This window comes from Squalius cephalus (assembly GCF_949319135.1).
Source record: "Squalius cephalus genome assembly, chromosome: 3".
Lineage (NCBI taxonomy): Eukaryota > Metazoa > Chordata > Actinopteri > Cypriniformes > Leuciscidae > Squalius > Squalius cephalus.
Genome location: NC_137124.1, coordinates 43,261,228 through 43,275,288, shown reverse-complemented (window position 1 = coordinate 43,275,288; position 14,061 = coordinate 43,261,228). Strand labels below are relative to the sequence as shown.

Genomic DNA, 14,061 nt, shown 5'->3' with positions numbered 1-14,061 from the left:
TTTGCACCCCCTAGCGACCGTGAATCGAAATTTCAACTTTTTTTCGATAATTATTGATCTTCAGACTCCAGAGAACAATTCTGCACTGGTTTGGTTCCGATCGGGCGAAAAACCAGGGACTAGTTCGCAAAAGTAGATTTTCGACAAAATTCAAAATGGCGGAAAATCTATCATGGCGGAAATAAAATCGGAGATATACGTTTTGTTCGTCAGGCGTCCAGCTTTCCAATGATATAAGACACTTGAGTCTAGGACTTACGGTCTAGGAGTTATGAGCAGTTTCGCGCTTTTGGTTGCTATAGCGCCACCTATGGGCCAATCGGGGTCATAATTTAATAACCTCTCCTCGATTTTTGTACTACCATATGGCAAAGTTTCAAAGCTCTAGCCCTTACGGTTTGGGCTGCACGATGCGTTTTACGGCGGAATAATAATAATAATAATAATAAAAATCAGCACAATTACAATAGGGTTTCAGCACTTCGTGCTTGAACCCCTAATAATAAAAATCAGTACAATTACAATAGGGTTTCAGCACTTCGTGCTTGAACCCCTAAAAATCAGTACAATTACAATAGGGTTTCAGCACTTCGTGCTTGAACCCCTAATAAAAATCAGTACAATTACAATAGGGTTTCAGCACTTCGTGCTTGAACCCCTAATAAAAATCAGCACAATTACAATAGGGTTTCAGCACTTCGTGCTTGAACCCCTAATAAAAATCAGTACAATTACAATAGGGTTTCAGCACTTCGTGCTTGAACCCCTAATTAAAGCTGCAAGCAGCATTTATCGGGGTTCAAGCTATTAAGGCGTTTAAGGTTTTTAAGCACAAAAGCATCACAAGTTATTAAGTTTTATTTAGCAAGCATGTAACCACTGACATCATAGATGGAAAATACCATGTTTTAGCATGATTTATCATGTTATAACACATTCTAGCATTATTTACCATGGTTTACCATGATTTACCATGGTTTACCATGATTTACCCTGTTCTAGCATAGTTTACCATGAATTTATCTTAGTTTACTTTGATTTACCATGTTCTAGCATGATTTACCATGATATACCACATTCTAGCATGATTTACCATAGTTTATCATGATTTACCATGGTTTACCATGATTTGCCCTGTTCTAGCATAGTTTACCATGAATTTATTTTAGTTTACCTTGATTTACCATGTTCTAGCATGATTTACCATGATATACCACATTCTAGCATGATTTACCATAGTTTATCATGATTTACCATGGTTTACCTTGATTTACCATGTTCTAGCATGATTTACTATGATATACCACATTCTAGCATGATTTACCATAGTTTATCATGATTTACCATGGTTTACCATGATTTACCCTGTTCTAGCATGATTTACTATGATATACCACGTTCTAGAATGATTTACCAGGATTCTAGCATGATTTACCTTGATACACCACATTTTAGTATTATTTACTATAATTTACCATGTTTCTAGCGTGATTTACCATGATTTACCACATTACTAGCCATTATGTGAAGTGTCAGTGCAAATGAAGTGATAAACACTGACAAAATATGATTTTGTTATAATAGTTATTGTTATATAAGTGATTTTTTAGTGTCCAAGTATGAATGTGAGCACATGTGAAAAGACTTCATTAATCAGTAGAATGGCCAGCAGAGGGCAGTAGAAGACCACTTATTGGCTCACTTTCACTTTAAATTTCATTATTTTCACAAGTTTTCTGCACTAAAGCAAACCAGTGTTTCCATGTTAACTCAATAATGCATGCTCTCTCTCTCACACACACACACACACACACACACACACACACACACACACAAAGACAAATGTTGTTGTTGTTGTTTTTTCAATACTATTGGGATATGCCATTATGAAAATATATTTGAATGGTCTATAAACATTTCACAAAGTCTTTGTAAGCTATTAATCAGATGATTCAGAATTTATACCGAAACCTAAGACTACACACACACATTATGTTGTAGATACAGACATTTGAACTATATGATGTGATCAAACTGTCAATACTAATACTTTAACAGATGGATTTTGACTAAATGTAATTGTAAATGTTAAAAGAGTGATTTTATAAAGTCTAAATATAAATGATAGAACAATATGACAAAATTACTATTTTAAACAGCAGGGGGCAGTAAAATACCACTTATTGGCTTAATATGCCATTATATTCATATCATTTTCACGTTTTTCACTGTTATAGAGGCAAATTTTGTCCGATCTGTCTGAAAATGTTCATGCATGTTCAGAGTGATATTTCACATGTTCTGACTTGTTTTTAAGAAGGTCTGAGTCATTCATTAAAGAGATATAGGCTTTCGGGGACACTTGGTAAAGGCTACATTTTGAAGTGAACCTATTATAGCTATCCAAATGAAGTAGTTCAACTTTTTCTGACAATTATTGATCTAGTGAGTCCAGAGAATTGTATTGCACTAGTTTTGAACATTATGATATGAAAATTATATGATCAGAGATGGAAAAGACCATTTACAGCCAATACAGGCAACATACCATAGGAAATATATGGTTTTAAAGCTTTTTAAAGGTTATAGCGCCACCTATCGTCCGATCTCCATAAAATTTTGCATGCTTGTTAATGATGTTATGTCACATAGGCTGACCAATTTTTGTGAAGTTCTGAGTTTTCATTTAGGATTTATAGGCTTTTGAGTGTATTTTGCCACACCCATTTTATAAATGACCCTATTACAGCCATCCAAATGCAAAAGTTCAACTTTTTTTTGATAATTATTGATCTAGACAGTCCAGAGAATTGTCCTAGACTGGTCTGGTTCCGATCGGGCGAAAAACCTAGGACTAGTTCGCAAAAGTAGGTTTTTAACATATTTGTGAATATTTAATGAACGGTTTGATTGACAGCAGTGGTTCTTGAGGCAAAGTTGTTCAATATGAGGAGATCTATCAAATGATATGCATTTTGTGACAAAATTTGTTACACCACGTGATTACAGAGCCTTAAAACTCGTTAGCGCCAACTAGTGATGTATGTCTCGAGACCGGTCTTGGTCTCGAGACCGGTCTCGAGACCACTTTTACGTGGTCTCGGTCTTGTCACGGCCTTGACGGTCTTTGGTCTTGGTCTCGGACCTCTTGGTCTTGGTCTCGGACCTCTCGGTCTTGTCTAGGTCTCGCTGTCTCAGACCGACATAGTGGTCGGGGGATTTAGCAAAATACAATACTACAATATCCACGACGACACAACGTTCGATAATGCAATTATTATCCGCAACGGAACGGATTGAAGCGCGAGTGCTGACATTGTGCGCGAGTGCTGACATTGCGGCGTGTGCGCGAGCCACACGAGAAAACATTTTATCCGCGCCACTGATCGCAGCGGCAACGAGCACTTTGATCACTTGGTTTAAAAAACACATATCAGTGACATGATGGGTTTTAACTTCATTCAGGAGTCATTCATTTTGGGTAACTGCACAACTACACAACTGACAGATGACTTTGAGCGCACCGCCAACGGTGTGTGTGTTGTGTGTGTAACCATAGCGACAAAACGACCAACTTTCGGATCCCGCCTATAATTTCGTTTTTAAAAATGTAATTATGTATTTAAAAGTTGCAGAATGGGTTCATTTGGAGTCTGAGACTCCGAAATCGGCAGAGATAGGCAGGCATTTGCTTGGATGAATTTGTGTCTTTGATATCTCTCTCTCTGTGTGTGTGTGTGTGTGTGTGTGTGTGTGTGTGTGTTGTGTTGTTGTTTGATTACAGTATTGTATTTAAGATGGTGTTAGACTAAATAAATGGTCTTTTAAATATCATCTGCATATCTCCGTTGTGTTGACTAAACATTAGGCCTAATCCAAGTTTATAATTGTGTATCTTTAATTTGATGTTATACGATTTAATCTACACATTAAGTATAATTTCAATTGGTTACATATTTCTCATTCTTTAGACAGTTGTTGGAGGAGCAAGATGGTTTTGGAGGTGTTTGATGTTTTGTCAGATGAACCAGTCAGTACCAGTCATGTCAGTCCTCAACAGTACACTAAAGTTAAGGGAGTCTCAATCCTCTAATTGTGCAGTAACAGCCGTCATGCAATTGCTACACATAGTTGATCTCACCCAGTCTGCAAAAAACATTTACAATGAGCTCACAGTCACACACATGACATGGTTTGTCTCTGTATTGTTCTGCCTGTGTAGTTGAAGTAATACCATCTAATATGTATTGAATGTAAACTGCGGCTGAACCCTATGCTGCTGTTCTTGAATTCACAAGTTATTGCTTAGCTTCAACTAGTCTGTTTTTTCCCCCTCCTAGTGCAGCAGATTAGTAAAAAAATCACTATCCGGTCTCGACTTGGTCTCGGTCTTGGTCTCGACTTGGTCTTGGTCTCGACTTGGTCTGTCTTGGTCTTGGTCTTGGTCTTGTCTTGGTCTCGATACATCTGGTCTTGGTAGTGTCTTGGTCTCGGTTTAGGCGGTCTTGACTACAAGTCTAGCGCCAACTAGTGGCCGATTTCTTTCAAAATTCTTACAGACCTCTAGGGTCTTGAGACGAACATGCCCACTGAGTTTCGTTCCGATCGGACTTCGTTAACCTTGTTTAATAGGTGCTCAAAGCTCATTGGCCAATGGCGGCCATGTTTTTCGAGATACGCCAATATCCTTTTATACCTACATGGCCCCTTGGGCCAAGACACTGCATACCAAATTTCAAGTCATTCGGAAAAACGGTCAGGTGTCTATACGTTTTTTTTGTTTTATAGCGCCACCATGTGGCCAATCGACGCATTTTTTTTACTGTGACCTCAGATTGACCTCCTACATATGTGTACCAAGTTTGGTGAAGTTTACTAAATTACTTCTTGAGTTATAGCCATTTTAGTAAAATAGGCTCCTCCCACAGTGTTAATTTTGCACCCCCTAGCGACCGTGAATGGAAATTTCCACTTTTTTTCGATAATTATTACTTATCAGACTCCAAAGAATATTTCTGCACTGGTTTGGTTCCGATCGGGCGAAAAACCACAGACTAGTTCGCAAAAGTAGGTTTTTGACAAAATTAAAAATGGCGAAAAAATGTGCATACCGGAAATGAAATCGGAGATATACATTTTGTCCGTCTTGACCCAAGGATTACAGTGATATATACACTTGAGTCTACGACAAACCGTCTAGGAGTTATTAGCGATTTCATACTTTTGCTTACTATAGCGCCACCTATTGGCCAATCGGGGTCATAATTTGATAACCTCTCCTCGATTTTTGTACTACCATCTGGCAAAGTTTCAAGTCTCCAGCACTTACGGTTTGGGCTGCACGATGCGTTTTACGGCGGAAGAATAATAATAAAAATCAGGACAGTTACAATAGGGTTTCAGCACTTCGTGCTTGAACCCCTAAAAATCAGGACAATTACAATAGGGTTTCAGCACTTCGTGCTTGAACCCCTAATAATAAAAATCAGTACAATTACAATAGGGTTTCAGCACTTCGTGCTTGAACCCCTAATAATAATAATAAAAATCAGTACAATTACAATAGGGTTTCAGCACTTCGTGCTTGAACCCCTAAAAATCAGGACAATTACAATAGGGTTTCAGCACTTCGTGCTTGAACCCCTAATAAAAATCAGGACAATTACAATAGGGTTTCAGCACTTCGTGCTTGAACCCCTAATAATAAAAATCAGCACAATTACAATAGGGTTTCAGCACTTCGTGCTTGAACCCCTAATAAAAATCAGTACAATTACAATAGGGTTTCAGCACTTCGTGCTTAAACCCCTAAAAATCAGTACAATTACAATAGGGTTTCAGCACTTCGTGCTTGAACCCCTAATAATAAAAATCAGTACAATAACAATAGGGTTTCAGCACTTCGTGCTTGAACCCCTAATAAAAATCAGTACAATAACAATAGGGTTTCAGCACTTCGTGCTTGAACCCCTAATAAAAATCAGTACAATAACAATAGGGTTTCAGCACTTCGTGCTTGAACCCCTAATAATAAAAATCAGTACAATAACAATAGGGTTTCAGCACTTTGCTTGAACCCCTAAAAATCAGGACAATTACAATAGGGTTTCAGCACTTCGTGCTTGAACCCCTAAAAATCAGGACAATTACAATAGGGTTTCAGCACTTCGTGCTTGAACCCCTAATAATAAAAATCCTTACAATTACAATAGGGTTTTATCACTTCGTGCTTGAACCCCTAATAAGAATAATTAAAACAGTTTAGAAAAATAAAATAAAATACAGTACAGTACAAACAGTTGGACGAACAGCGGCACAGTGCTCATTCAGTAAATGCATAGCTAAACAGAAGTGTTTTGAGTCTGGATTTGAATGTGACTACTGTAGGAGCACATCTGATCTCCTCTGGAAGCTGGTTCCAGCTGCGGCTGGCATAATAGCTAAAAGCAGACTCGCCATGCTTAGAGTGAACCCTTGGTATTTCTAGCTGATATGATCCTAATGATCTGAGTCATCTGTTGGGTTTATATTTAATGAGCATATCTGCAATATATTGAGGTCCTAGGCCATTGAATGATTTATATACCAGTAATAATACTTTAAAATCAATCCTAAATTTAACTGGGAGCCAGTGTAAAGACCTGAGGACTGGTGTGATATGTTCATATTTTCTGGTTCTGCTCAGAATCCTGGCGGCAGCGTTCTGTATGAGCTGCAACTGTCTTATGGTCTTTTTGGGAAGGCCAGTGAGGAGTCCATTACAATAATCCACCCTGCTGGTGATGAAAGCATGTACAAGTTTTATGTCTTTAAGTCTTGTCTGGAAACAAAGCATCTAATTCTTGCAATATTTTTCAGATGATAGTATGCTGATTTAGTTATTGCTTTGACATGATTACTGAAACTAAGGTCTGACTCTAGTGTCACACCAAGATTCCTGACTTGATGTTTAGTTGTTTGACCCCTAGAGTGAAGGTATGCGTTCACCTTGAGAACTTCATCTTTGTTTCCAAACGCAATGACTTCAGTTTTGTCTTTGTTTAACTGAAGAAAGTTTTGACACATCCAACTGTTGACTTCATCAATGCATTGGCACAGGGAGTCAATGGGGCTGTAGTCATTAGGCGATAGGGATCTGTAGATCTGTGTGTCGTCTGCATAGCTGTGGTAAGCAATTTGGTTCTTTCTCATTATTTGGCTCATTGGGAGCATATACAGGTTGAACAGGAGTGGCGCAAGAATTGAGCCTTGTGGGACTCCGCATGTCATGGATATCCACTCAGACTTATGGTCTCCTATACTCACATTATAACCTCTCCCATCTAAGTATGACCTGAACCATTTTAGGACTATCCCAGAAAGCCCCACCCAGTTTTCCAGCCTGTCAAGAAGTATGTTATGATCGACAGTGTCAAATGCAGCACTGAGGTCGAGTAGTACCAGCACTGATAATTTGCCTGTATCAGTATTTAAGCGAATATCGTTTATTATCTTTATGAGCGCTGTCTCTGTGCTGTGGTGCGGTCGGAAACCAGATTGAAAATTGTCAAAGGATCCATTCAAGCTCAAGATTTTGTTCAGCTGATTGAAGACAACTTTTTCAATGATCTTGCCTATGAAAGGAAGATTTGAGATCGGTCTATAGTTGCTTAATATGGTCTTATCCAGATTGCTCTTTTTCAGGAGGGGCTTGATAACTGCAGTTTTCAGGGAGTTTGGAAAACTCCCAGAGAGAAGTGAGGCATTTACCACTTCTAAAAGATCTGCTTCTAAACTGTTTAACACACTTTTGAAAAAAGATGTGGGAAGTGTGTCAAGGGCGCAGGTTGATGTTTTAAGGTGCTGTATGGTTTCTTCCAAAATTTTGCCATCAATTTCTTTGAAATCAGACATAGTAACTACTTTCTCAGGTGGTCTGATCTGTCTGACCTCAGTGCAACTCAAGGATGTGCTGATCACCTTTCTGATATTATTGATTTTCTCAGAGAAGCAAGAAGCAAACTCACTGCACTTGTTGTCTGAGAGCATTTCACTGGGAATCTGGCTTGGGGGGTTTGTCAGTCTCTCTACAGTAGCAAAAAGAGTGCGTGTGTTGTTTAAATTGCTGTTTATAATATTTGAGAAGAAAGTCTGTCTAGCTTTGCCTAGTTCCATATTGAAAGCATGAAGGCTGTCTTTGTAGATGTTATAATGGACTACAAGTTTTGTCTAGAGTTGGGGTACTCGAACTCGGACTCGAGTCCGGACTCGAGTCCAATTTTGAATGAACTCGGACTTGTCACGCACTCGGATGAATTTGTACTCGGACTTGACACGGACTCGGACATTTTAGACTCGGAAAATTTGCCGAGTACAGTCGAGTCCGGGCACTGGAGGACACAATATTATTCAAAAACGAAACGAAACGAAACTGCTTACATTGTGTTGTATCAGTGTTGAGCATTGTAGCCAATCACAGATGTATATTAAGCGCATGAACACAGTGGCCAATCAGAGGCGTTTTGAGTCACCATGCTGAAAAGTCTATCAAAACGTATGTTCAGAATCAGCGCGAGTTTTATCCTTTCGCAAATCTCCTCATAAACAACAAAGTCTTGACGCTCTTGACGCGATATAAATAAGAGATTCGCTGTGCAGTGCAGACAACTTCAGTGTTTATGACGAGAGTTTCAGGGAGAGTGCAGAACGCGGTAAGTAAGTGATGGCTTAAAGTGAGTGCTATTGACAATCTAAATAATATATTTTTTCATGCTTGTAGAGGACTAGTGGTTACATTCACACTGTAAATTAAAAAGAGTGATAACTGCATTTAAATGTGGGAGAGAATCCGCAGAATTTTAGTCCTGTGAGTCATGAAATTGCGATGATTGACACAGTAACCATAGCAACATGAGAACGTGATAACCATAGCAACATTTTGGCGTCTAATAATGTTATGATTTTTGTTACATTGATTTAGCCTACACTTTAGTCATAAGTTTACATACACCTTGCATAATCTCCAAAATGTAATTTTTTTTTTTTTTTATGAGGATGATCATAAAAACATTGTTTCTATTTATTACTGCCCTGAAAAATCGTTTTCACATAATGGATGTTTAATAACCTAGTCCACAAGAAAAACTACAAACACAAAATACAAGACAAATTACATAGGCTTGATTTTAATATTGTGTTTCATTACCTGAATGATCCACAAGTGTTTTTTTTTTTTTTTTTTTTTTTTTTTTTTTTAATGGTTGTTCATGAGGAAAAATCCTCCAGCTCCTGCACATTCTTTGCTTTTCCAGCATCTTCTGCATATTTGACTCCTTACTAGCAGTGACTATGATTGTGAGATCCATCTTGTCACACTGAAGACAACTGATGGACTCATACACAACTATTACAAACCCTGCAAACATTTAGTGATGCTCAAGAAGGAAGCAACCATTAGGAGCCAGGGGGTGTACATTTTTTAACTGGATCATTGGTGTAAATTGCTCTTATTTTATTTAAAAATTCATTAATTAATTTAGTCCTGCCATTTAGAGGCTAAATAAGATATTAGCATGTAAAACAAAAAAAGCCTACCGTCGCACGCACGCTATTCGTTTATCCAGCACCAGCTTTGGAAATAACGATGTCCACAGACAAGGTAGAGTATGTTGCATGATTTTATGAAAGTATGATGTATTGCGACATCAGAAAAGTAATCTTTTTTTTAGATTGTGTGAAATGGTAAATTTGAAACGGTCTAGCAATAGCAAGATAGGTTTACACAAGGATGAAAAATAAAAATGGATTGCCTAACAGTTTAGCATGCAATAGCCATTTGCATTAGCATGATAATAAAAAAAAAAAAAAAAAAAAGAAATAAATCAACGTCATCTTGCTCAAAAGTTTACTCCTGGCTCTTAATGCATCGTGTTATATTCTTGACCATTACCTTGCAGAATCTGAAGATGTACGATAGGTAAACGTATGACTGTAACTATACATTGGAATCATTTTGTAAGGTTTAACATATTAATTTAAGAGCTCAGTGTTGAGACCTTTCACAGGAATTTGATTGACATGCGATCTGACCAATCATAATGCAGATAACTGCCATTTTTGTCCGACAAACAAACCAAACCAGATAGTAGATTAAAGTCATTGGACTTGAACTTGAAAAATGGTGTGTATTGAATTCTTTTTGCAGTTCTGATGTTCATTCATGTTTAATTCGTAACTAGAAGATATTATCAGTTCATGTGCTGCTTGAGTTGAGGCCTATATTAAAGCACCACAAAACGGTGTGTATTGTTTTAATTTCATAAAAATTACAAAATTTGAAAGCTGAGACATTATTTCATACCAGAAGTAGCCTTGTCTTGTCTGTTGGCGCATTGTCAGTGTCCTCTTTGCTCCGCAATATATATTTCACTGTGTGAGAACATGTGGAGTGAGAGCGGAAATGCTTGTCAGACGTAGCGACAGTAAGAGGGGCGGGTCTTTGTGAAAGGTCAATTTAAAACTATTTAAATCTTTGTGGACTCGGCCGGACTCGACTCGGACTCGGATGTTAAGGACTCGGACTCAAGTGCGACTCGGCCCTCTTTGGACTCGGACTTGGACTCGGACTCGATTGTTAAGGACTTGGACTCGACTCGGACTCGACAATGGTGGACTCGGACCCAACACTAGTTTTGTCTTCCGCCACATGCACTCTGCTTTTCTGCATTGTCTTTTCATATTTTGCAAGTGAATACTCAGTGCAGTATGCAGTTTTACCTTTTGTCCTCCACGTCCTGGTTCTCCTGGCTCACCCTGTATAAGAAATAAGAATGCCTGTAAGTGCTCATCTGTATATGTCAAATGAAAAAGTAGATCTTGCTAAAAACACGGACTTAAAGATAAAAATAATTCTGAGGTTCTGTTTTACCTTAATTCCAGCGGCAGAGGATCCTGCATTACCCTGTGAGAGATATAAAATTCATAGTAAATTTGTTTTGGTCAAAACTGAGCCATTTAAAACTGTTGCATCCAAAATATTTAAAGTGTAGCATCTTCTTTATACCACATGGTGGTGTTTTTTGGAAATTTTGGAAGCTGCTGCTGCTGCATGCTGCTGAGCATGCCAAAGTAAAGGTTAAACTGGTGCACACAGCGGCTCATCAGATTGTGTGAGTATACAAGCAAAGCAGATTAGCTTAAGTGAAACAAATAAGGAAAGATGAACATCCATTAGCTAAAGCTTCTACCGCTGCCATAACACCAATAGGACATAAGGGGAAAAAAGAAGGAAGGAGATTGCCTTTGATTGGGTATATTCTATCATAGCAATTGTGCAGAACGTTCATGGAGGGTCTTCATTTAAGTTTAGCTGCTGTGTAATCGACTGTCACTACATTGTGCTTTTATGGCAAAATATATGTACCAACCAGATATGTACCACCAGGCTTATTTAGTTGAATTTTATACTGTACTTATACTTTATGTACGTACTACTCATTGTATATTTTAATAGTGAATAAGGATAATAATGTAACTATTAGTAATTAACTAAAGTAACATCTGGAGGGGGATTCAGAGCGAAATCTTATTGCAGCCACTGTTTTCAGTAAACGTGATGAGAGATCCCAATCACAAATTTTAACAGGTGCTGAAAGCTGAGTTAATCACAGATTTATAAGGGGACTGACATGCAAGACAGTCTAGAAATGTTTGGTATAATCCCTGGTAGCAATTGTGCATTGAGGTCATGAGCATCCATTGCTCATGTAAGGTCATGGAGAGTGTTCTGTTCGTTTAAGGTTAGCTTCTGTTTTAACTGATTTAAGTCAGTCACTAGATTGTGCTATTATGCCCAAATTTCCATGTACCATTTAAACCTCCACATTCCTTTGCATTAAGGAGGTTAAATATCAATGAGAATAAGCTTCTGGTGAGGAGAGTAATCAGCTTAATGTGCCTTCAAAGCTAATGTTAAAGCACTAATTACAGTACTAACTCACTGACTCAAATGCCATCACTGTTTCATTTATCTAATAAATATTCAATGAAAACAAACCCACAAAACAGGATTTATGATGGCATCATATATCAAGTCAAGGCAACCTATATAAATTCATAAAATACACTTGTGTAAACGTTTCTTATCTTGCACACAAACACACTGTGCAGCATCTGTCACATTAAACAGATGTGTGCCAGCGCAGAGCAGATCATTGAAATTCAAAACAGTGAGATGGTTGAGTTCAGTCTGGGTGAGGGAGCTGGCACAGTGGATGCACAGGTGCAACAGAATATCTGAAAATGTCTTTCTGCTTCAAAGTGCCATGTTTCCCAAGGGAACAAAATCTGGAAAAACACAATGTGTTTTCAATCTCCCTGAGAAAAACATGAAATGAGAAACCTCTCCATCTGTTGTTTTTTAATCTTTTTAACAAGTTTTATGTTTATACTTTGTGATCAGACAAAAATATATACATAAAAAAGACTTGAAGATTAATAATAACCATTGCTTTGGCTACATCTGTAACGTGTATGTTCTGTTTTGGTTTCGTTTTCTCTGTGTTTCCTTTGCTTCATATGCTCATTTGCATGTGTTCTGTGTTAGTTTCCTTGGTTGTTAATAAATCCCACACCTGTTCCTAGTTCTGTTAATTATTTCTCCCTGTGTATTTAAACCCTGCGTTCTGTCTGTTTTTTGTCCGGCATTGTTTTGCATTTATGTTATATGTGGTAGTGTTCATTGTATTACTCCCTGTGATTCTCCTGAGTGTTCCGTGTTGAATTAAGATTAAAGACTGTTCTGTGATATTCCTTCATCCTTGTGCGCTTCATTACAGACACTCATGTGTGATAGAATACCAGACCTAAAAAAATTACGAAAATGGACTTGCCGGCCATCCAGCTGCTCTGCCTAGAGCAAGAGCAGCTACACCAGAGGATTTTTACAACTGTCGTGCCTAACACACTTCCTTAAAGGACAAGTTCGGTATTTTACACTTAAAGCCCTGTTTACAGATCGTTTCTGATGAAATAGAACGGTTAAGATTAAAATTTGGTCACATGCTGCTGTCCCGAGAATTTTAGGTTTATTTCGCTTTCCCCCCCACCTACAGAATGGCAGCCTATGGGCACTGGAACAATCCTTCATAAAACGCATGAAACTTTCGTTTACAAAGACATGAAACTCACCGAGTGGTCAGGGGTGTCCACTGATATGCTCACACAAAAATCGCTGCAAAAGATGCTTTCCAACAGGTGTTTTACCATTCGTTGTAAAACTGTGGACCTATTTTTCCAAACGTCTCACACCCGTAGATTCTTCCGTTGAGAGCTTGAATAATAAACACTCCAGCCCAGTTGGTGGCGATAATGCACCTTTGCCAATTGCAAGCAAACCACTGGCATTTAATTGAATACACAGAAGAAGCAGAAGAAGAAGCGGCGGAGTAATACCGTACTGCACACAGCCCATCCAATTCAAGTCAATGGAGTTGGACAAAAACTACGATAAAACCTGTTGGAAAGCATCTTTTGCAGCGATTTTTGTGTGAGCATATCAGTGAACACCCCTGACCACTCGGTGAGTTTCACGTCTTTGTAATCGAAAGTTTAATGCGTTTTAGGAAGGATTGTTCCAGTGCCCATAGGCTGCCATTCTGTAGGTGGGGGGGAAGCGAAATAAACCTAAAATTCTCGGGACAGCAGCATGTGTCCACATTTTTATCTCAACCATTCTATTTCATCAGAAACGATCTGTAAACAGGGCTTTAAGTGTAAAATACCGAACTTGTCCTTTAATCACTCCTTGTGCAAATTCTATCTGACCAGCCTAAACGATCGCACCAAGGCACGCCTGCCCAGTGATGCTGCTTGGGGGACATTCACTGAGTTTGTGGAGTGCCTGCTGGTGAACTGCGGGTCTGCCTTCACCATCTGCACTGCTGAGGAGGACGTCACCAGCCCCACTCCAGACTGAGAGCCCATCCAGCCACCATGAAAGAGCCAGTAAAGAGGACTGGGCCAACCATCACCCCGGTGCCTGAGCCTATGGAAAAGTCTGACCAGGTGCGTGGGACGAAAGAA

The 14,061-nt window shown here is 38.6% G+C and overlaps 1 protein-coding gene across 2 annotated transcripts in view; it reads right to left on the bottom strand.

Moving 5' to 3' along the window:
* col25a1 (collagen type XXV alpha 1 chain) overlaps window positions 1-14,061 on the bottom strand; it is a 1,104,568-nt gene that overhangs the window by 170,392 nt on the left and 920,115 nt on the right. For both annotated transcript variants that reach the window (XM_079866340.1, XM_079866339.1), the window contains 2 exons: window positions 10,907-10,939; window positions 10,756-10,791 (listed from right to left, as the gene is read on the bottom strand). In XM_079866340.1, coding sequence (XP_079722466.1) covers window positions 10,756-10,791; window positions 10,907-10,939 — 69 coding nt within the window. The remainder of the gene's footprint in view (window positions 1-10,755; window positions 10,792-10,906; window positions 10,940-14,061) is intronic.